This window comes from Carcharhinus amblyrhynchos, chromosome 6 (assembly GCF_965287045.1).
Source record: "Carcharhinus amblyrhynchos chromosome 6, sCarAmb.v2.hapA, whole genome shotgun sequence".
Classification (NCBI taxonomy): Eukaryota; Metazoa; Chordata; class Chondrichthyes; order Carcharhiniformes; family Carcharhinidae; genus Carcharhinus; species Carcharhinus amblyrhynchos.
In genome coordinates, this window is record NC_137329.1 from 84,343,457 (window position 1) to 84,368,299 (window position 24,843).

Sequence of the window (24,843 nt, forward strand, 5' to 3'; positions counted from 1 at the left end):
CACAATTTGCCGTTCCACCAATCTTGGTGTCATCAGCAAATTTCGACACCCTACACTCGGTTCCCTCCTCCAGATCATCTATATAAATGGTAAATAGCTGAGGCCCCAGCACCGACCCCTGGGGCACTCCACTAGTCACCACTTCTCTATCCACGCTAACACCCTACCCCCAACTCCATGTCCCCTGACCTTCTGCAATAACCTCTTGTGAGGTACCTTGTCAAACGCCTTCTGAAAATCCAGAAAGACCACATCCATCGGCTCTCCTCTATCCACTGCCCTAGACACATCCTCATAGAACTCCAGTAAATTTGTCAGACACGACTTCCCTTTAACGAAACCGTGCTGCGTCTACTCTATCAAGCAATTGCCCTCAAGATGCCTCGCTATTTCCTCCTTGATGACGGATTCTAACATTTTACCTACAACAGACGTTAAACTAACCGGCCTATAATTCCCTGCCTTTTGCCTAGCACCCTTCTTAAATAACGGCGTAACATTAGCCATTTTCCAATCTTCCGGCACTTCCCTGGAATCCAGCGACGTCTGGAAAATAACCACCAAGGCATCCCCTATCACCTCCGCCATTTCTTTCAGAACCCTTGGATGCATTCCATCCAGCCCTGGCGACTTGTCTACAATTAGCCCCTCCAGTCTGTCGAGCACCGCCTCTCTAGTAATAGTAATGTCATTAAGACCCTCCAGTCCTACCACCTTTCCATCTCTAACACCCGGCAAATTATTCACGTCCTCCTCCGTGAAGACAGAAACAAAAAAGTTATTTAAGACCTCAGCGATATCCCCATCCCCTACCACTAAGTCCCCCTTTTCATCCTCTAAGGGACCAACGTTCACCCGAGCCAGCCTCTTCCTTTTTATATATTTATAAAAACTCTTGCTATCCTTTTTTATATTAAGCGCTAGCCCAGCTTCATAGTTTCTCCTACCCTTCTTTATCAACTTCTTTGCCAATCTTTGTTGACATTTAAACCTCTCCCAATCCTCTTCTTGCCCACTACTCTTAGCTACTCAAAACGCCTCCGCTTTTAATTTAACACTTTCCTTCACCTCCTTCGTTATCCACGGCTTATTACCTCTCCTCCTACGGTCCTTTTTGACCATCGGAATAAATTTCTGCTGAGCACCAAGAAAGATCTCCTTAAAGATCCTCCACTGCTCCTCAGCAGACCTTCCTTCCAACGCGCTCCCCCAGTCCACATTCGCCAATTCTTCTCTCATCCTACCGTACTCCCCTCTGTTCAAACAAAGGACGCGCGTCCGGGAACCCACTTTCTCCTCCTCCATCTGCAACAGAAACTCCACCATACAATGATCACTCTCCCCAAGAGGATCCTTCACCGCAAGGTCCCTTATTCTACCCGCCTCATTACATAACACCGGATCCAAGATAGCTCGCTCCCTTGTCAGCTCCAACACACACTGTTCCAGGAAACTATCCCGGCAGCATTCCAAGAACTCCTCCTTGAGCCCACCGCGTCCAACATGGGTCGACCAATCTATACGTAGATTGAAATCCCCCATAACTACGGCCGTCCCATTCCTGCACGCCGCACTTATTTGCGCGTTAACAGCCCTCCCCACCTCCAGATCATTATTTGGGGGCCTATAGACAACACCCACCAGCGTCTTCCTCCCTTTGCTGTTCCTAATCTCTACCCACAACAATTCCACTTTCTGCTCCTTGGCTCCAATATCATCCCTTGCTACCGCCCTGATGCTATCCTTAATCAGCAGAGCTATGCCCCCCCCTTTTTCCTCCCGCCTATCCTTCCTAAACACTTGATACCCCTGGACATTCAGCTCCCAGTCCCTGTCACCTTGCAGCCACGTCTCTGTAATGGCCACCAGATCATATCCATTTGTGCCGATCTGCACCACCAGCTCATCCACTTTATTCCGAATGCTTCGTGCATTCAGATAAAGTGCTTTCATCCCAGCCTTCACCTTGACCCTATTTGCCGTAACGCCACCAACCATACTCACGCCCCCTACTCCCTCTATTATTGGGACATCCGCGGCCTCTTCCCTTACCTGTACCCTCTCCTTAACTTTAGACCCCGTAATATCACCTACCCTTGCACCCTCCCCCCCCTCCTAATTAGTTTAACACGGCACCCTTTTATCCTTCTGAATCAGAGAGATTAATACTCATTCCCCTTCAGGCCTGGAAATTTCACTGCTACAGAAATGCTACAGTCCAGATACTATCTACTTTTCAGTAGCAGCAGGATAAGACACACAGAGTGAAACATTTGCAAAATAGTTCCAGCTATCACCATTCAACACCTTCTCAATTTTGATGAAGCTGTGACTTAGTAAAAATTCCGAAGTATCAAAATTATTTCGATCTTTTTTAACCAACTGACTATAGTCAGGTGGAAAAAAAACTTGCCCTCACAAATTATTAAACATACAACAAAATTAAAAGTTGTCTGCATTCCTACTTAGCCTGCAAGTTGACTATTATTTATGTTGGAGGGTACCAATTACATCAATGAGCAGAAAAACATTTTAATTTTCTGTAAATTCCATAAATTACCCAAATTTAAAATGATTTTATATATGAGTGATATTGTTAAATCTGTGTTTTTTAAAACAAATGTATTTATTATTTTTCCCTTTCTTCTGTTGTTCACTGATAGCAATGGGCATCTCAGACAGACAGGTTGACCCAACAACAATTTCTAATCCTTTGCCATTGACATTCTATAAGCAACTTGAGGTCTCCCTCTCCCTCAATACTTCTGCAACATAATGGACCCGATTTTACCATTTTAAGTCTAAGTGCTGAATCTGGGTATAATTCAGATCTGACTTGGAAATCTGCTTTCAGGTGCCCCCATTAGCACTTAGCTTGAAAATAAAATCGTCAGGCCTGAATTGCGCTGTGGGCAAGGCTTAGTGCACCTGAAATGATCAGAGCTCTGAACTACACATGCGCAGTTAGAAAAAAATTTGAAAAAGCCCGCCCACGTCAGTTCACTCTTGGGCCGCAAAAAGCCGAGAAAGCGGCCCAGGAACGAAAAGGGTTCCGATGGCCCCCACAGACATCAATGTCCCCCTTATCCACGCCCCCCACTACCCATACCTATCATGACCTCCTGCCCCCTTCCCCCCCCACTGGTCGCCTGCATAATGGCAGCTGACTCCCTTGCGCCGCCCCCCCCAACCGTCATCCCTATCAGTGAACAATTGGGCCTCCTCCCTCTGCAACCAGAGATACATCTCACCCACCTCCCTCCCCACCCCGAGGTACATCTGATCCACCTCCTCCTCCCTCCCCACCCCCTCACCACAGAATAATCCAGCCCGCCAATCCCCCCCAACTTCCCTCCCCCTCCTCACCTGCCACTGATCTGAGTCAGAGAGCTATTGGAAGCTCTGAACTTCGCTTTTCAGTAGCTGGAGCACCCAAAACAGACTTTTAGGTCCAATTCTGGATTGGCAAACGCAGCAGTAAATGGGGAAATGCTGATAAAGTTGGGCAGGCAGTTCATTAATTTAATTATAATGCATGTAAATGCATTTAAATTGCCATTGCGCCTGTTTCGGGCACGAGTCAGATTGTGGCCATTGCTGGACCTCAGTAAAGTGGCCATCTGCATGGACATGGGCAAGAATCGCGTTAATCACCTCACGCTCGACTTTATCATGTTTTCGCAACCAAAAACAGGCACGACACAATGGTAAAATCGGGCCCAATGTGGCTGAAATGGGGAAACTGTATGAGCAATCAGCAGGACAAACACACACTCTAGTACTTCTTGACACAGAACATTGCAGCTTACATGCCACCATACAATTTGATAAAGTACTACACTCTGTATTTTTTGTGTCAAGTTTTATGCTACAAAATTATATTCACAGTTTAAGGGGTACTGGACTTCCTTCAGTGGACAAACTCACTTATTAATTAACAGAAGAACATTCAGTATTTAAAAGATATTCAGTCCTACTACTTAATATATGTTTTACTGAAAGTGGAAATAAAAGTTTAAATATTATGACCCCGGGGGTAGAATGGCAGGCAGAGGAGTGTGTAAAATTGGTCAGCACGATAGTGGCACTGGGCCAATGTCAATCTGTTCCATCCCGCTCCTGTGGATATCTTCGCCACGGTGAGAGTGGTGTTGGGCAGCACACTGGGATAATTGTAGCCCTGAAGAGAACAATTAATGGCCACTTTAGGGCATCCTCTTGCCACTGCTGGGATTTTTGCCACAGTGCAGAAAGTAGTACCTAATGTCCAGGCTGCCCAGTCAAAGCAGTAGCCTTTTGGCTAGACTAGAGGGTGCCTCCTCTTTTGCATTCTGTGCTGATCAGAGACCTCCCAAGGGAGCCCACATCTTTCCTCATCTCCCCTTCCCCTGTTCACTCTGCATTCCACTCCATCACTGCAACCTGACACCAGTGAGGCTCCCAATTCATGTCGTTCCAGGCTACTTTTTGGGATAACATAGTCTCAGTAGTGGCTACCACTCCTGATGTGCCTCAACAGTTATCAGGGGTGGGACTTGGTTCAGATGGAGAAAGAAGTCCCATCTCAAGCCAATTAAAGGCCCACTGGCAGTTAGATAGCAGTAGGATAAGCCAACCAAGCAGAGGCAGGTCACCTTCAGGTTTTATGCCAGGTGGGATATGTCCTTCCAGGTAAAATTCAGCCCAATGAAGGCAGATCAATAACGATGAGGATAATGAATGGATCAAGGCCATGGAATTTAAGACTACAATTTCAGGATTGGATTAAGATCTTCCGCAGGACTAGACAAAAAGAGCTAGAGGAGTATTCTGTTTATAACACAACCACTTAATTTTCAGTAACCCCCAGAATTAAGAAAAATGAAGAAAATGTATTGTCTCATCAGGGTTGCATGACTGTTACAATTAATTTAAACACATGAGAAAAAAATATTTATTCCATTTGCCATTAATGTGCTCTTCAATAATGATCATGGTGATCTTACAATCACTACATATAGCTGCTGGGAAGAAAGCATAAGCAAAAACAAAATGATTTAATGATACATATTATTATTAGTAATTAATATGAGGTAAATGTGAGCTGCTCATACCATTTAGTTAATCCAGTGAATCATTAAGCTTAGAGAGGCACTTTGTTTGACTTCCAGGCTGTGCTGCAAATTTACATTTATAGGGCCAGTGGCAAGAGTGCTGCAATTGGCCCTGGTATTAAGATAAAGAAAGGAAAATTATCCAGGTCCCCCACTCCTTTTCAATATTCAAGTGTCTCCTGCTGGAAGTACACAGCTGGACAATGAATGGAGGGAGGATCAGGCTTAGTTACAATGGCCCCCAGGGTTGATTTCCCCATTAACATTCACTTCCTAAGCTCATTCTGAATAAAGATCATTTGATCAATGTACTGTATGGCAGCTGACCCCCTTGCAACTCTGCAAGGCTTAATTACTGGGAGCAGGGGATGGATGGGGGTGAGGGTTATTGGATCAGAAGAAGTAGAAAAGTAAGTAATATGGTGTGATAAAGAGTACTTCTCTCTAATGTATGATACATCTTACTTTTGTGAAAGTGAGTGTGTGTACATGTCGTGCAATGAGAGAGGAACAGAGAAAAATAGAACAAATTAATAAGCTAAAGACACAGAAGGAGTATTGCATCTAAATCAATTGTCAATATTTATTTAACTGCTTTCAAAAATAAAAAGTTTCTCACCCTCTTGAATCCTTCCCTGTTGATTTTGCCATTGGATTGCTTCTTGTGGGCAAGGAAGCTTTTCCTAATGTTGCTATCACAGTGCATAATACGTTGCCACAGATCTGATTTCACTTCATTCAAAGTCATCATCTTGCCCAGTATGAAGTCTTCATTTTCTTGCTTTACACACCTGGTAATATAAACATGTGGAAAAAAGTCACCAACCTGACCTCAGCTGGTACACGCTTTGATAATAAAAGCACCAACAAACAATAAAGAGGGAAGGAAAAGAGGTGGGAACAAAGAAAATTAGCAGAAGGAAATTGGTGAGTGAAAAATAATAAAATCAGTTAATCGATGAGTCACCCAAGGCTGACATAAAAAAGTAATGGAAAGAAAATTAGATAATTTATAGTCAATAAATACTGGATGCCAGAGTCTGGCTTACAGTCTGGATCTAACTGGAGAATTTGGATAGTTTACATATAGAATAACTGATACTCAAGAAAGAGTACAAGCTGCAATTTAATACAGGATGATCTGAGTACTTGGATGGGATGAGCCTGTCCAAGCCTCTGGCCATCTGACTTACAAGTGTTCAGCTGAAAATATCAAACACGGAGACTCTTGAGTGCACAATTTCAAAATAATTTCTTGGAAATGGTCTTCTGCAGTAGGTCTATTCTGAATTTGTTGTTTATGTGTCTTTATAACTTATCAGTGGGGACATTAACTTAAAGCTCTGTGTATCTCATGTTTTGAAATGTTAACAGATGATGAAGCAGCGACAATCTGCAGTTAAGTGCCAAGAAGTGACAACTTTCGTGTACATGTTTTCTTGTACCATTAATTTTTTCTGTTACATAACCCAACAAAGATACCTCAATTCTCCTAAGATAAAAACTATTGGTTGGGATTTTCAGTCCCATCAATTGTGGGTGTCATGCTGTGCAGGACAAGAAAATGTGGAGAACGGCCAAAGGTCAGTTTCCTGACTGCATTAAAATAGATCACAATTTTTTGCTCCCATCTTTCATGGGAGAAATGGAGTACAAATCCTAGTGCATATCATATGTAAAGGTTTCAATGGCAGTCACCATTCTACCAGTGTTGACCCCAGTACGTTGACATGTCGGCGCAATGATATCAGACTGAACATGGATGGACTCCTCCATCGCCTGCTGAAATCTGGTGACAGCATTCACAGCTCCAAAATCTGTGTGAGTGCCCAGTCTAGAGGCTGGTCATCTGACTCAGACTCTGCAGAAGCCTGGCCTCCAGCACTCCTCCTCAGATATCTCTGCCATGTCATGTCATAAAGTGCATAGGAATATCACGAACACCCATTAAAGAGGCAGATTCACACCCCCCTCCCACCAACTCCAGATCCATAGCCACACTGGTGGCAAATTAGACTGGCATGAATCAGAACTGGATAAAAGGGGAGACAGTGGCATAATGGTTTTGTCACTGGACTAATAATCCAGAGACCCAGGGTCATGTTCCGGGAACCCAGGTCCAATCCAAACATGGCAGATGGTGAAAATTGAATTCAATGGAAATCACGAATTAATAGTGCAGTGATGACCATGTAAAGCCATCTGGTTCACTAATGGTCTTAAGGGAAGGAAATCTGTTATCCTTACCTAGTCTGCGGTTGATTCTGAAGAGCAATTAGGGATGGGCAATAAAAACACTCATATCCAATGAATATTTCTTAATTTTTCTAATATTATCACTATGCTTAGGTGTTCCCCTAACATCTGCAGCAGAGGCGGAGGCAGTCTGTACACTGTTGTCTGTGATGACCTTGACAGGTATCCTCTGGAGGCCTGGTCTTCTTTGGGTCTCCTGCTGTGGATCAGGTGCGACCTCTTCGGCTGCTGGAGCTACAGATGGTGAATTCACAGGCAAAGATGACTGGGATCGGCTGCACACTCTCAGAATCACTGGGAAGATGGCCCTGGGATATCCAGCTGATGATTCTTCTCCTTATGAGGGCCCCTGCTTGACTACTCAAGGAGAAAGGGCACCTGGAGTGAGTTGCCCCATTCTCTTCTCACTTAGCCACTGATGGATTCCACCTACTCCTAGAGCAATGGAGTACAAATCCTGGTGCATATCAGATGCAATGTCTTGGACAAAAATTTCAGTGGCAGTCACCATTCTACCAGTGTTGACCCCAATACACTGGCATGTCTGTATAATGATATCAGACTGAAGGTAGATGGACGCCTCCATCGCCTGTTGAAATCTGATGACGATATCTTACAACCCTACCTGATGTTCCCCTGCTTGTATTTGCAGCTCCAAAATCTGAGAGTGTGCCCAGTCTAAAGGCTGGTCATCTGACTCAGACTCTGCAGAAGCGTGGCCTCCAGCACTCCTCAGGTGTCCCTGTCTCCACCTCTTGTGGGCCTGAATCTGTGCTGTGCTCATCAGACTGTGATTCTGAGCCTGCTCTAGAACTAGGTCCCACCAAGCTGTGTCTCTCTGCACTGGTGGAGGGTGCAGGAGAAAGTTGTGACAGCTCTACATCTGGAGTTCCCTGAGAATCCTCATCTAAGGTGGTGTAGGGCCTGCGCCTACTAGCCTGGCTGCTGCTGGGCCTCTTCCTTTTACTTCTGGTACCTGCAAGAGAGAAGAGATAATGACTGATTTTCTGCATAGTCAGCAACATTACAAAGCACACTCAGTTTCATCAGGTGACTGATGAGCTGCTGATGGGACCTCACTGCCTTGGGAGACATCGCTCTCACCCTCAGCACAAGCACGGGTCTGGTCCTGGTGAGCCAGCTCTGCCAAATTCTCTTCAAAATTGGTGAGGGCTCTGGGCTCAGGCATGCCCCTTCGGGTCTGGGATCTCTGCCTTTTATTGTGGGTGATCTTGTCCTGAATAAAGCCAAATGGACCAAGTGTGAATAGGACAGATGCTAGAGCAGATAATAAGGATGTCTGACTTGTGTGTGTGCTGAGTGGACCTACGTAAGGTCTGTGGATGTGAGCTGCACAGCATGTGAGAAGAGATGAAGATGTCAATGTGAGTGTGAGAGTCAGTGGTGATATGTCATGTGCTGGTAGTGTGTGAGGTCTGTGCAGACTGTAACTCTGTGAATGGCTGATGGGCTTCTGAGAGGGTAAGCAGAGATGGAGGAGAAGATCGACTTTACTCTGGTGCAGCAGATAAGATCATTCATGTCTTCCTGCACCGGATGGTGGTCCACCTCTGAGGATCATTGGTGCAGTCCACCCCAGTGAGGTTGGTGGACCTTCTTCTGTTATCACAGGGGTAAAGGATGTCCCGATGTTCCTCAACTGCATCGGGAAGTGCCCCCAATGCATTGTTGCTTCACCTGGGGTAGGCAGCTTCAGCCTTCTTGGAGCATTCATGTCATGATCAGTCCTGGGCCGCAAACAGTGAATGACATGTATAGGATGGTTAAAATATGCTGGCCAGAAAGACGATCCAATGAGATCAGGGTGGAGTGGACAAAACCAATCTGCCCCTCCACTATGTATTTCATATTTGTACATATAAAAAAAGCTGAAAAGAGGACAAATTTCCATAGATTTTTCAACCCAGATACCACTGAAATCCAGGAATTAAGGTTTAAGATAGATTTAACAAAAACCTTTGTGGTTTGGTTATACATTTGATTATATTGATTAATTTCCTCATTCTTTGGTCAAGAGTTCACTGACCACTTACATTTGTTTCAAAAGAAACTCAAAAAATTGTCATTTCAGTTGGATTCTTTGATACTGCAGCTATTATTATGGTGATAAGCTTTGAAGTTAAATTGAAAACGTCTTTAAAATCCTAAATGTTAAATCAACCAGTATGTTTACCTTGGTCTTTCAGTCATTTTGCTATGGTTTGTATTATAGAATTGCTGGCTTCAGTAATCTGAGAACAGACATCTTGTGCAACACTCTCCCAGGTTTATCACAAAGCTTAGATCCAATGATGTAAGAAATGAGGCCGGCTGCCTGAATCTACTGTCACCTTTCAAGTTATTCCTGGAGCAGAACTTCATATCAAGGCACAGGATTGCAGAAAGCAGCATAGAATATGTAAGAAGTTGCCTCTATCAAGCAGTTCTGCAGGATAAAATGGGAAAATTAGGGATGGAAGAAATATCAGTAAGTATAGATCTTTCCCCCTTTATAACATCAGAGATCATGGGGTATTCCACGTGGATTTCTTTTTCTCTCGAAGAGCTGATTGTATTATTTATTATTATTGACAAGATGTAGAGAAAATATGTTTCAATACAGAGGAACTGTCCTATGAAGTATATGTAATATAAGGTCAGATTGCAATGTAGAATTTCAAAAATTACTATAAGATTCTTAAGAGATTCCCATTCACTTAATACTGTGTGTCAACTGTGCTGATTGTTTACTCCAACATAAGTTGTTGCTAGCTTATTTTTCTTTTCAATTTAACACTGACCAACTAAATTTGATATCTGGATAGCCCAATCTGATTGCCAAAGAAAGGACATTGCACAAGCACACAAACACAGTTTTGAGGTTCAAATAACATCCACAGTCATTTAAAGCAAATCACTGCTTTAGAACCACAAAATCCCTACAGTGCAAAAGGAAGCCATTCAGCCCACTGAGTCCATGCCAACTCTCTGAAAGGGCATCTTGCCCAACCAATCCCCCCTACCCCTTGCCCTATCCCTGTAACTCCATGCATTGATCATGGCTAATCCACTTAACCTACACATCTTTAGATGCTAAGAGGCAATTTAGCATTGCCAATCCATCTAACCTGCATAGCTTTGGATTGTGAGAGGTAATAGGAGCACCCGGGGAAACCCACACAGACACGGGGGGAATGTGCAAACTCTACACAGTCACCTGAGGCCAGAATCGAACCTGGGTCCTTGGTACTGTCAGGTAGCAGTGCTTTCAAATCATTTGCAAGATCCTTTTCAATGTGAACATTTTAATGTTATGATGGTGGCAGCAGGTGATAAGTTTGAACCTGACATTGCAATAACAGACGGATCTTCAGCAAACTAACAATGTTGTAGATTTTTTTTCCACGCAGGCACTCTTAAAATGTAGGTAACATTTTGAAGTTTAACAACTAAAATAATATTTCCGATGGCTTAGAATTAAGACTCTAGGAACTGCATCAGGCTCGCTTTTTTAGAATAGGTGTCTTTCTTGTCCCAATGTTTGTTGTAAATCAATCCAGATTTTGGCAAAAGTTTAAATAATACAGAATTATTATCGAGCACAGGTGGAGAAGAGAGCTTGCCTCTTTTTATTTTGCTGTTGATCGAGTGAAGGTATGTCAGGAATGTCAGTCAACCCAAGACCTTCCAGAAACCGTCGGTATGAAACTTGTATGTTGCTGTTCTGTTGTTGCTGGCACAATCTGAAAGATTTAGAGACTCATGTTAAGCTTACTGAAGAAACATTTGATCTATTATTTTTTTAAAATATATATGGTGACAATATTCCAATAATATTGTCTATGCCATTGACACTCTGAGCCTAACAGTATATGATTTATTAAGTACATTGAAGCTTGACTAACGTTACATGACAGTCCCATTCTCTTAACCTAAAGGATTATTTGATTTTAGTGATCTCCTGCCTAATTATCACTGTGCATTCTTTTCACTACAAGACAGTAATATTACAAAGGAATTCATTCCATCTTGAGTGCTGACTTACTGCATGATTCTTGCTCCAAAAATGCAATTACACAACTTGAATTCTATTTTACTTTTGGAAGGGAGAAGTGATCCGTGCTCACTTCTGCCAAGATTCAAACTGAGTTTCAATAGTTTATAGCCAGTCCTCAGTAGAGATCTTCGAGGATGTCAGGTTCAAACAAGCGTCTTTAATAGAGATTCAGAAGCTTTGCACTTCTCAAGTTGTTGAGGAATAATCTTGCAGTACAATTACTACAGTGTATAGAGCACATACAAGACAACGTGATTATGGATTTATTTTCATGTTTTTAGGATTATGATTGATATTCTGTACAGAGAAACATCTGTGTATGTGTAGTGTGGATATGTGTCCATAATTAATGAAACTGGGGGTGGTTAATGGAGACTGCTTGTCTGTGAGAACTGAGATAAAATGATAAAAGTGTTCAGCTCATTATTCTGTAATGAGACGTTTTGGTGTATTTGAGTTAGTACTAAAGAGATTGGATCTAAAATTTGAATTATAAGATAAGTGGAGATTTTGGTTTTTCAGTTGTTGCATTTCAAAGGAAAATTCTAAAGTGGCAAGAAACTTTTCCAGCTTGCTAAGATTTCAAAGGTAAACAGGGAAAGTATGTTGAATTTTATTGGCCCAAAAGTAAAGGCAATAGGAAAACAAAGGTTTTTATATTTGGAAAAGTTGAATTCAAAGAAGTAGTTGGCGACAATGGAATTGGAGATGAAAGAGAAAAAAATTCTTAAGAAAAGATAAAATGTTAGAGTTTTAAATGTATTTATTAGTGTCATAAGTAGGCTTACATTAACACTGCAATGCAGTCACTGTGGAAATCGTCACACTTGGTGCCTGTTGGGGGTACACCGAGGGAAAATTTAGCATGGCCAATGCACCTAACCAGCACGCTTTTTGAACTGTGGGAAGAAACTAGAGCACCCGGAGGAAACCCATGCAGATATGGGGAGAACATGCAGACTCTGCTCAGACAATGACCTACACTGGGAATTGAACCCAGGTCCTTGGTGCTGTGAGGCAGCAGTGCCAACTGCTGTAAAAGATGTTTAGCTGTGTAGTAGTGCCTATATGGGGGAGACGTCCTGATGGCCAGATGTGTGCACTGGGAAGGTGTGAACTTTTTGAATTTGAAGCAGCCGTTCAGTTTTAGGCCAATAAAGTCTTTGTTTTCAGAAAGCTGTCTGGTTCTGAACCTCCTTTTTGAATACCTGCATCAAAATAGTTGAGGAGTCGCGAGGTATATTTTTACTAAAGTGACAATTCTTTGCTTTGGGTAATATTAAAGGATTTTTATAATTAAAATGTATAATGGAGTTGTTTCTAAGAAGATAGTTTACTTGTGTATTTTGACAAATGGGTTTTGGGGATTGTTCTGTAAGAACTAGAGAACTTGAATCTTATGTATGCAAGTTTTCCTTTTTAATAAATCATTTAATCTTTAAAAGCCTAAATGTGCTACAGGAGTTCCATGCTTTTGGAAGCAGTAGCTCATCTTCCTCATTTTCAAAATACAAAAATCTTTACGGTTAGTCAGACAGGCTCTGGGATCTGGTTTGTTTAACAATAGCATTTTTTATGGTCATAACAACAAGTACTAGGATTTTCATAATGATGAGTTTTAATTCATCATGCTTCAAACAGTGTTTAAACATGCGGGAGCAGCTGGTCTAAGAACAAGGCCCTTTCTTTTTACAGATCCAGGGCGTTCAGTTAATTTGTGTAAGGAATAGGTGAGATAGAATTTGGTGCTTTGCATAGAATAGATTGGTGTGGATGAGGGGAATCCTTCTTCTGAAGGTTAATGCCTAGAGCTCTGGTAGGAGAAAGCACTGCTAGGCATTGCAAATTTACCATCTCTGTCTCCTTGTTCCTGCTCCAGATCTTCCGTTGCATGGTTTTCCTGCGTTTAGAGTAAATGTATGTGACACTTAGCAGAAAACCATGAATCATGACACATAATCGGGACTGATTGCAGGACACCTATGGGCTTTCATGATAGAGAAACCTTTGTTCTAAGAGCCATATGGTCCACTTTGCAGGGCTTCTTTGTTTGGGATTAGATCTCATAGTGGCACTGGGTCTCTGTACCCAAGTTCATCATAGGAGAATTGAGGCAGATGTTGATGGGATACTCCATTTCACTAAACAACCAGCCTCTGATCTGATGCTGTGAGTGGAACAGAGGAAACAGTGAAAACTGAAGCAGTGATCAAGCAACATGACTAAATTAGGCACAAATCTGTATTATTTTCTGCCTGTCATGATAGATAAATTGGACATTTAATGAGTGGAAACACTTTGTTGTAGAAAAGTCATTCTTCTTGAAAACAGTCTGTAGGGCCAGTTGTTACTTCCTGCACCTTTAGAATTACTAGCTATTTTGGGAAAATCCAAAAACTCTTTCTTGTAGTCTGACAACGTCCATAGTGAAGGTAATGAATTGTCAATATCTCACAAGTGGCTCGTGTCATCTACTTTATTGAGATATGCTCAGCAAACTAGCTAATGTTGTCGAAGGCACCTAATGGAATCCTAAAAGTTGCAGATACAATAAGATTCAGCGGCACAGGAAGTATGTGTGTGTGCCAGGCTTGTGGCTTCAATTCCTGTTGCAGCAACTCAGTAACTCCCTCCCTGCAGAAGCAAAAATACCTTACACACAAAACCTGTCAGAATCTGATAATAGTCTCTTTCTAAAGATCTGCATACTTTAATGCCTCCTGAGTACTTCCCTGATTTGTCCTCTCCTGCTAGCTTTTTCACCTCAATGCTTCTTTTTCCTTCAGCTACAGCTTCCCCTTCTCATCTGGCTGTCTCAAAGGTAGAAAGCAACACAGTTACAAAATAGTGTTGAAACCAGTGATGAAAAAGCTGAAGTACTTAATGGAATTACTCTCCAAAACCACTGGACCAACAGAAAATGCCAAGAAATTCAAATAACTTATCCCTAAAACATCCCTATAGCCCATAAAGCTTAACTGGTTTAATGCAGCTGAAGGTCCCCTTACACGTTCCTTTTGAAGCCTTGTTTCTGACTCTGAATACCATGTTTAGTTGAAATTGTCAAAGTTGGCATTCCCAGACAATAATTATCCCAAAAGGGATCCTGATTCAAATTCAAAGCCCTTAGTAACATAGTTTATCAAAGCCAGCATTTACTTGTGGTGGCCACCAGGAATGCATAACAAGGACTGGAATGGCTTAAATAAAAGTCACAATTGACAATCATCTGCGATCATTGTTTGGATAAATATCTTTGTACATGTGGCTCCCTATACTCATGTGATCTCTGATGACATTAAATCTAAATAGTAGTCTCCTAAATAGCTCAACATACAACATGGACTGATCCTAGGGGTTAGCTGTTTTGCACAGCTCAATGCCACACATCAGATTGATTTAGCATGTAAACCACTGGAGGTCTGCTGAGAACACATCTCAAAATTTTATCAGCTACAAAATTCAGTAATCTCTTTTTGTTATTTTTTAATTCTTTCACAGGATGTGGGCTTCGCTGCCTAGGCCAACAATCATTATCCATCACTAATTGCCCTTGAGAAGGTGGTAGTGATCTGCCTTCCCGAACCGCTGCAGTCCATGTGATTTAAGTACACCCATCGTGCTGTCAGGGAGGGAGTTCCAGGATTTTGACCCAGCAGCAATGAAAGAATAGTGATATATTTCCAAGTCAGGATGGAGAGAGGATCAGAGGAGAATTTCAAGGTGATGATGTTCCCATGTATCTGCTGCCCTTGTCCTTCTAAATGGAAGTGATTGTCGATTTGGTAAGTGCCATGTAAGGAGCTTTGTTGAGTGCCTGCAGTCATCTTGTAGATAGTAGACCCTGAATGCACTTGCCAAAAAAGTCTGATGATATTTAATTAGTATGACAAAAACTTACTTCTCAAAGTGCTGATCAGAAATGGAGAGACAGTAGGTTTCAAGGATCTTTCTGAATTCAGCAAGGTTAATTGTGCCAGTTCTTTTAGGATCACTCTTCATAAATGCCTTTTGGATTTCTTTCCAATTTTGTTTAAGTTTGTCACGGAGAATATCTTCCACCTGGTTGAAACGTTGAGCAGGAAAAGAATCAGTGTAAATGTATGGGGACAGAGTGCTGTTCAACAGAAAATATATTATGTACCATCATCCTCTCGAACACCTCTGAATTAATGTTAGTAGAAATATTGATACTTCAACAACCTTTTTATCATTGCTGCCTACATCCTAATTTGCTATACAGGAAATACACAAAAGAAGCCTGAACGATACTTTGAACATCCACCTGAGGAAGCAGAATGAACCCTGGCTGAACATTTTATCCTTCAATCTTGCACAACTCACAACACCACACTGATGATTGAGCTGAGATTATGTGGTGAAGTCCCAGAAGAGACTTAAAGCCACAACCCATTAACTAGGAGGCAATCTGGCACTCTTACTGATGCAGGATTCATGACCTGTCTATTGCTGTGCTCCACTGTTTTCAAATCATTAGCTGTTTGTAAAATAATAAGATACAGGTATACGATTTATAACAACTTTAACTTATTGTGCAGACAATTACAGTACAGAATGAAAGGAGCAGAGGAATAAGGCCACCTGGATTGCTTATTGAAAATGTCCTCAGAGCTTCAGTGGGCTGAATAGCTTCTTTCTGATGAGAGGTTTAACATCTCACCCAAAAGGCCTCCAACAGTGAAGCACTCCCTCAGTTTCTACTGGAGTGGGACTTGAAGCCACAACCTTCTGACTCAGTTCAAGCATGCTACCTGCAGAGCCACTGCTGACATATTAAGATGTTGAAACCAACTTGAATAACTTGTGAAAACAAAAGTAGGGTAAAATGTTTGACAAAAATAAGTAGATAGCATCAACTTACAGTCGTCCACACTGCTTCTTCAGGAGTATCCTTTTTGACTGTTGTAGATGCATTCAAATAAGTTTGACTCTTCTAGTCAGGGAAACAGAAAATGTATCAAAATACACATTACAGAATGTTTACAGAACAACATTTTGAGGCGCATTAGGAATTATGGTAAGGAAGGAGAGAAGAGGGAGGGAAAGAAGAAAGGAAAAAAGGAAGGGAAATGCTGATTATGATATGTACTCAGATTCGCAAATGCTACTCCCCAAGGTGCTGTTCTGCGGACTGAACATTTCACTGTATTTATTAATGAGTTGATCAAAGGGATAAAGAGCTATATATCCAAGTTGGCACTAAAATGGATGGCAGTAATTCATGCAGATGGATTTAAGAAGGTGCAGAAATATACTGCCAGATGAATTAATTGTTCACAACTATGGCAAGTGGATGAGTGAGAGGTCATCCACTTTAGACCAAAGAAAGATAAATCAGAGATTTTTTTCTAATACTGAGTAGCTAGGAATTATTGGGTGCAAAGAGGTTTACGAATCCAAGTACACAAATCATTGGAAAATAGTTGGACAGGTACAAAAAAAATCAAAAAGGCTATTGGAATGTTGCCCTTTGTCTCAAGATGGCTGGATTATAAAGTGGAGCAAGTTATGTTTTATTCGTATAGGACTTCAATCACATCTCATTTGTAGTACTATGATTATTTTTGGATACTGCACCTCAGAAAGAATATATGAACTGTGGAGGAGTGCAGTGTAAATTTACCAAGAATTTATACTGGGGCTTAGAAGACTAAATTAAGAGGAAAACCTTGTTTGTCCTGAAGTATAATAGACTGAGGGGATGATCAGTGATACTTACATAAGCACCATCATTGTATATTGTGAATGACTGGACCTCAATGATTCAGATATTGCTTTGTATTACTTAAACTTTGCTCTTTTTAGAAGATTAACTAAAACACTCAAATGCAGTACAATCATTACTTATTTCCTGTGTTTGACTTTGGAGTGAGCTACCATTTTAATAACTGTTTTGATGTCGGTGTTTCCTGTTATTTTACCTCTGAATCTGACTTTAACTTCAGGATCAGAAGAAGTGTAGAATTACTTGGAAATCCTGAAGTTGTGATCTGTTGTTCATTGCTCTGCCACAGACGCACTGTCAATCAGCAAAATCAATTCATCTGGCGAGAACTTTTTTTACTCTCCAACCAATGTTGGAAATCCCATTAAAAGGTTAAGCCATGTTCAAGGACGTTTAAGTGTTAACAACTATCTGAATAACAAATACTGCTGACCAAGTGATCTGGTCCTGAGAAAATAAATTTATATTGTGGAATGTTGTTAAGCATCTCCATTTAAATTAATTACTAGATGTCTTTTAATTGGATACTTTAATTTTTTCAGTGTTAGTTCATGATGTTGCAACTTCTACTGTATCTCCCTGTGAACGTCACAGCATTATTTTGTTCTTTGCAAAGTTTTTGAACAATGGTTTGATTTTGGTGCTTTTCATTTCCTGGTTGGCTGTCAGTGAGAATTCTTTAATGTGATTGGCTACTTGGGCATCTTGATGACATCACTGTAGCTCAATGGTGGGAATCCCCATTAAACAATGCTGCAATCAACTGCATATTGGGAGAGATAAATTTTTGCCACAAGATTGCTATGTCTCCCTGTGCAGCTTTCTTCAAGGTCAGTGGCAAAGCAAGAACGTTTGCTGCAAAATCTGGGCCATTGTCTTATTACTTGTGCTGTAATATGCCCTGTAGCATTCATTCTTTGGGGCTGGCATGATGGATATTTCTGCAAATTAGAAATGAAGCAAGAAATCGCTGAGATTTCTTCAATTAGCTTCTATTGTAATTGTTGTTTCAAATTAGCATCTTTATCAAAAAACTTTGCTCTGTTCCATTGCCCCGTTTCATAATTAGGCAATCAGTATCTTACTGTCCTTTTCCTGTTCTCCACACATCATTCTCCATTTAGTTCAGGATAAAAGAATGATACATTTAATATACCTTTCCTTCATCAGCTTTAAACAAATCCAAGATATGACTGTAGTGAACAAAGCCATTATGCTCTGGGTCCAGCAGCAACATTAGATCCTTAACCTGTTTATCAGTTAGTCGTAAAGGAACAGTCTGCAGAATTCGACGCAGTTCTTGTCGAGTGATTGTGCCTTTCAGGTCCTGAGGAAAAACATGAATTTTCTTTACTGCAAGTGCACTAAACAATCATTTGAGATGCTAGCATCCAAGACCAAGATCCCTTACATAATGCACATTAAAATACACCACTCAAATAAGTTCAGATTTTCTATTACAAGGTATGATTATAATTCAGAAAATATTGTAATTTATTCCAATTCCGGATGGCAATGGTTATTAAGTGCAAGCAAATGACAGTAACATATGTCATCATATTTAAACTTTAAAAACCTTTAGTGAAGGGTATCTCTCCTGGAAATATTGTTGCAGTTTCTGGAGAATGTCTCTACTCTTGCTGTTCTCAGTTAGCCTTCCAACAGGATCCACACTGTGATAGAATAAATGTCAGTGTTTGAATTGATATAAATTTATGTTAAAGATTGAAGAGAGGTTAATTAATAAAGTCTGAAATTAGCTTGAACAGTTCAAACAAAATTACAATCTGAGAAATCAGCACCAAGAACACAACAAGGGCCAAGGTTAAGATCAAACAGCCTTTCAAGCCACGATGACTTCAATCAACAGAAAATACTTCAGGTATACACAAATTAAGAAAACAATTAACATTTTAACTTTTAATCTCATGCCGTAAAATTGGCTCAGTAGCACTCTTGTCCTTAAGTCAGAGGTAATGAACTCAAGTTCTGTTTCAGAACAAGAGGATACAGGATTGTTTTCTGGACCACTATGTCGAAAAGCCAACTAGACAGCAGCCCATTCTCGACAGTACGAGACCCGTTGGGGTTTGAACAATCATAATTGTTTAGAATTTCACATCAAAATGGAGGGTGACCTTGTTGTGAGACGAGGATCCTGAATCTTAATAAAGGAAACCATGGTGAAATGAGATGTGAATTGGCTATGATAGATTGAGAAACATTACTTAAACGGATGATGATGGACAGGCAATGGAAAATTAGATAGTGCGACTTTAGTGACAGTCTGTATAGACTCGAAGGGCCTAAGAGCCTTTACTGCACTGTGTGAGTCTATGACTCTATAGAAGATGTCAACTCTTCAATTGGCCAGTTGAAACATCAGCACAATGTGCACAGGACAGTCAGAGATCTTGCAGCTAGTCAATAACATGCATAAAATAGCTGTGATTAACATAAAACTTGACAAGCTGAACACTGACATAGCTTCCCTCAAGATAGAAGATTCACTGAGAGCATATCTCTGAGAATCTCTGAAGAGTTCATTATAAAGAACACATTTGTCTCAATGATAGACTTCCCCAGCCAAAATGGTTCAGAATGTGTTCTCCCCATCGTCTTTCAACTCAAACAAGGTCAGTTAACTTTATGAGTGTCTATTGTTATGGGTCAGGACTGAAACTCCAAAATGTTTTGAAACCCACCGGAACCATAAGTTTTGCATCTTGAATTTGGCTAGGATCAGCATGATATGTTTCACTTCAATATGATTCAACAATCCTCTAGAGAGCTTTCATCAAACAAAGTTTATTTAAAAATATAGTTAACATGTATAGAAAGAAAATTAGCAATATCTTTTAACAAATTACAAACAAAAAAAAGAAAGAAAACAACCACAATGATGTATTAACCCTTAATAGAACATTAAAGCTGTTTCAACAAACCAAAAACCTTTTATAGACAAAACCCCTTTCATAGGCTTAATACAGCATAGATTAAAATCTCACTTGACTGGAATTGAGTCTTTTTGAAGGCTGCACTTTCCTTCTAGAAGGCAAAACGTTGCTTTGAGATAAGCAGCAGACTTTCCAAATAGAACAGGAAAACAGAGACAGAGATTTCAGCTTCTTTCTTGCCTGATGTCCCTGCTAAAACTAAAATAAACTGAACTTCAACCTTGGAACTCTCAAAACTGAAAGAAAACTGTCCAAAAACACCTTTTCTCCTAACAATGCAGGATTGTAAAACTAATCCCAGAGTAAACACAAACAACCCCATTTACACTATTTAAGAAGCAATAAAAGGACTCATCATAGTCTAGCCTGCAACAATAACATCACTGAAGCTGTGAGCTAAAAAAAACCAACACTGTGAGAGCTGCAGAAGTGATGTTTAAAAACACCTTTCTTAAAGACACACTAACATCACATTATGTTTCAACACTGTGCTTCAATAACAGAGATGAGAGACCAATTCCATTAAGAGCTAGATACTGCCATCAGCAGAATCCCTAAGACACAGCACCGTCAGGACTAGACAAGGTAGATGCAAGAAAGATGTTACTGATGGTGGGAGTGTCCAGAACTAGGCTTCACAGTCTAAGGATACAGGGTAGAATGTTTAGGACAGAGATGAGGAGAAATTTCTCCATCCAGAGAGTAGTCAGCCTGTGGAATTCAGCCCCAGAAAAAGTAGTTGAAACCAAAGCATTGTACGTTTTCCAGAAGCACTTTGATATAGCACTTGAGGTGCAGGGGCTCAAAGGAAATGGGAGGAAGGTGGAATCACGCTATTGAGTTGGATGATCAGCCATAAGCACACTGAATGGCAGAGAAGGCTTGAAGGGCCAAAGGGCCTTCTCCTGTTCCTATTTTCTATGTTCTATGTTCTACGTTTCTATGATATAATTCAGATTGACACCCATACAGTATGAAGGAATGCTAGATTATTGAATATGCTGCCTTTCAGATGAGACATTTAACCCATCACAAGTTCCTGGTGGTTTAGGTCAGCAATGGAGTTGCAATGTACTATTTGAAGAACAGCACCTCCAAAAACAACTTCAGAAAACACTGATGGAATCTTAACAGATCAGCACACGGCTTGTAGAATGGTAACAGTTGGGAACCCTATGTGCTGTCAGTGGTTTTTTTAATTCAGCTGTGCTATTAGCATCCAATTTTCTGATTGGTAGTTCAGCACACTTGAGACAAAGCCATTCCCCATTTTGATTTTTATTTTACCAGTCTCAGTTAAATAAACAAAATATTGTGGATACTGGAACCTAAAGCAAGTACCGAGAATGCCAGAAAAACTCAGTAGGTCTGCCAGTATCTACTGGTGAGAAACAGTTCATATTCTGAAGCATTTTAGTCTTTGCCGGAACGAAGAGAGGGAGAATGTTTTAGAGCTGTAGAAATTGCAACAAAAAGTAGCAACTTTAAGAACAAAAGACAGATGGCTCGGTGTGAGATGGGGAGAGGGGTTTGCATTGAGGCAATACCTGTATGGTATGTTAAAAAAAGGGTTTAAGATGGAGGAGAAAAGTCAAAATCTAAAGTTGCCAAATTCAGTGTTGAGTCCTGAGGGTTATAATGTGCCCAACCAGAAGACGAGATGTTGCTCCTTCAGTTTGTGCCAGGCTTCATTGGGCAAATATATGGCATGAGAGCAAGGTGCAGAGTTAAAACATGCCCACATGTCCATGATCTCTCTCCAGTACTGTAATGCCATCTTTAATCAATACTTCCTCTCACTGCCAGCCTGCCTTTTACTTCTTTACCTGTCCCACTTAAACATCTTGTACACGGGAATATTCAATACTAAGTCTGACCTTCCTTTGAACCATGTCTCTATTATAGAAATATCATCATTCCTTTGTCAACCTGCGCTTGCTGTTCACCAATGTTATCAACCAGGGCGGCACAGTGGTGCTGCCTCACAGCACCAGGGACCCAGATTCAATTCCTGGCTTGGGTCACTATCTGTAAGGAGTCTGCACATTCTTCCTGTGTCTGCGTACTCCAGGTGCTCCAATTTCCTCCCACAGTCCAAAAGATGTGTTGTCTAGGTACAACGGCCATGCTAATTTCTCCCTCAGTGTACTCAAACAGACGCTGGAGTGTGGCGACTAAGGGAGTTTCACAGTAACTTCATTGCAGTGTTAATGTAAACCTACTTGTGATACTAACAAACAAACTTTTAACTTTAACCACATTCTGTGCATTCATTTACATGCACATTAGCCCTGATTTAGGTTTTCCCCTTTCAATAAACAATAACATTCTATTAGCTTTCCTAATTACTTGCTGCATCTGTACATTTATCTTTTTCGATTCATGTAGTAGGGCACCCAGAACCCGCTACACTTTTTATTCCCTACTAAAACAGACAATTTCACATTTTCCCACATTACATTCCATTTGCTAGACCTTTGTCCACTCACTTAAACCTATCCTTTGTAGCCTCCTTATGTCCTCTTCCCAACTTACTTTCCGGCCCAGCTTGGTGTCATCAGCAAATGTTGCAAACATATCTTTGGTAGTCTCTCTTCTTCAGCAGACTTTGGAGTATTTACTGCTATTCCTCCAAACCTACTCCTTCTTTCATCAGGGAGTGGCAGACAGCAGGAAACATTAACAAGAAATGAGTCCCCTTGCATGCAGTTGTGGGGAAGGGCCCACATTAGGGCAGGAAAGTCGCAGTAAATATTCACAGCCTCTTTTTTGCTATTTTCTAACCAGCACATCTTTCATCGTTTTCTTCTTTCTCACGGTTCGATCTATTTCCTGCCATTCCCCTTCCTAACTAATTATTTTTAATTATCATATACCAACCACATTGCCCAAAAAGCATTCTTTCAATTTTTACCCCGTCACAAAGAAATCTTAAAACAGCAACATTCCAGCAAAATGTAAAATCGAATTTTCCAAAATAGTGTTAATTTTATATATTTCTAAAATAAAAAAGAAACAACAAAATGAATGTAAAGAAAAGCCATGAACTTACTGAAACTTCATTATATAATCCTCTGATCTACAAGCAACTGTCTTTGAAGTTTCCTCAATTCGAGGCTCAGTCTCACTCTGCAAAAATCTGGACAAAATTTTTGTTAAGTTTTTATAGTGTGCTGATTCCAAGTGCTTAATTTTAATGCCACAAATTGGGCTGGGCAGGGCAGGGCGAACTCATCCCCCATTCCTCCATTCCCCACATCATCCCCTCCATTCCCTCATCTCCCCTCCCCAACCCCATTCCCCCACCATGCCCAACCCTATTCCACCCCTCCAAGTCACTTACCCCTCTCCCCCACCCACCCTTTTTGCCCATCTTCCCCTCCACTACCGCTCCTATTCCAACTCTCATCAACTCCTTCCCTCCCCCATTCTGCTCTCCCCCTCCCCTCCCATCCCTTATCCTTCCATCTCTTATTCTCCCTTACCCCCTTCCCTCTATCCCTCATCATCCCCTCCCTCTGCTCCCCATCCCTCGCTGAGAATAATAAATAGGGCATCATGAGATTGTGCCAGTATTAAGACATCACTATATCAGGCTCCAAAATTATGAAAGGTGAGTGGGCACAGAAATCAGAACCCACCCGCCATTTTGAAATTACTAATTAACAATAACTGAGTTTGTTAACAATTCAATCTTCTGCAATTTTAGTTGCCTATTGCATTTTGCCAACATTTTAGGCATTGGACCAAAAAGTTTGGCAGTATTGACAGCAACTATGATGAGGCAGCACAAGGGCAGAGGAAAAACTTTGCCACTAGAGACCATGGGTGGAATTTTGAGATCTTTTCTAAGTGTCCAGTGAGTGTGAAAGTGGGAGAGTTCCTGATCTGTTTTTCAGGTGAGTTTTCATGCCAAATCTTACGCACTCAGTCTTTGAAAATATGGGCTACACCAATTCCAGCTACTACAGGCAATGAGCGGGGCTTAACTCACCAAACAGCCTGCAGCTCAGATCAGAGCCACAAACTGCATATGTGGAGAAAAAGCTAAAAATAAAAGTAGCTCTCCTGACAGAACACGCCCGGGCCAGATATAGCTTCCCCCTCCCCTACATTCCGCGGCAGCACGGGCTCGTTGGGCCAAAGGGCCTGTTTCCCAGGCTTTTTTTTGTTCTTTGTTCTACATTATTGAACCCATTAACTCCCCCAACCTCCCCCGGGGACCCTTTGCACATGGTCTCCTCATCACCCCCCACGGCCCCGATGGCTGACTTGACATGAATCTCTCTCTCCCCTGCCCCTAATCATCATAGAAGCACAAATCGTCCTCACTCCATCAGCACACTTGCATGTGCTGACTTGGCTTCCCCTCCATGGTAACAAGGCAAACTGCTTTAAACTCTTTGGAATGCTGTAATGGGTGCCTGACTTGCCCAAACTGCCTGCAGCTGATCTGCCCTCACAAGGGAGAGCTCCATAAAAATCCCAAGGATGGACTTGCAGGCAGACAGTGCAGAAAAAAATGGCGTCCAGGAAGACAGATACGCATTTTTCTGGTGCTGATCTGTCCAGGTTGCTGGAGTGGTGGAGGCAAGGTGGGACACCCCCTTCCCCTGAGCAGGACGCTCTCCCAAGGCAAGTGATGGAAACACAGAGATGGTGGCAGCATGGCCAGGAGGACTGGGAAGTAGAGCCACCAAAAACTGAATCACCTAATCCGGGCAGCAAGGGTGA

At 41.4% G+C, this 24,843-nt stretch overlaps 1 protein-coding gene across 1 annotated transcript in view; it reads right to left on the reverse strand.

The window, feature by feature from the left end:
* Positions 1 to 24,843, reverse strand: part of efcab6 (EF-hand calcium binding domain 6) — a 94,292-nt gene that overhangs the window by 47,258 nt on the left and 22,191 nt on the right. The window contains exons 10-15 of the mRNA XM_080190828.1: positions 18,729 to 18,825; positions 18,309 to 18,479; positions 16,289 to 16,360; positions 15,308 to 15,468; positions 10,973 to 11,092; positions 5,713 to 5,884 (exon numbers count right to left, since the gene is read on the reverse strand). Coding sequence (XP_080046954.1) covers positions 5,713 to 5,884; positions 10,973 to 11,092; positions 15,308 to 15,468; positions 16,289 to 16,360; positions 18,309 to 18,479; positions 18,729 to 18,825 — 793 coding nt within the window. The remainder of the gene's footprint in view (positions 1 to 5,712; positions 5,885 to 10,972; positions 11,093 to 15,307; positions 15,469 to 16,288; positions 16,361 to 18,308; positions 18,480 to 18,728; positions 18,826 to 24,843) is intronic.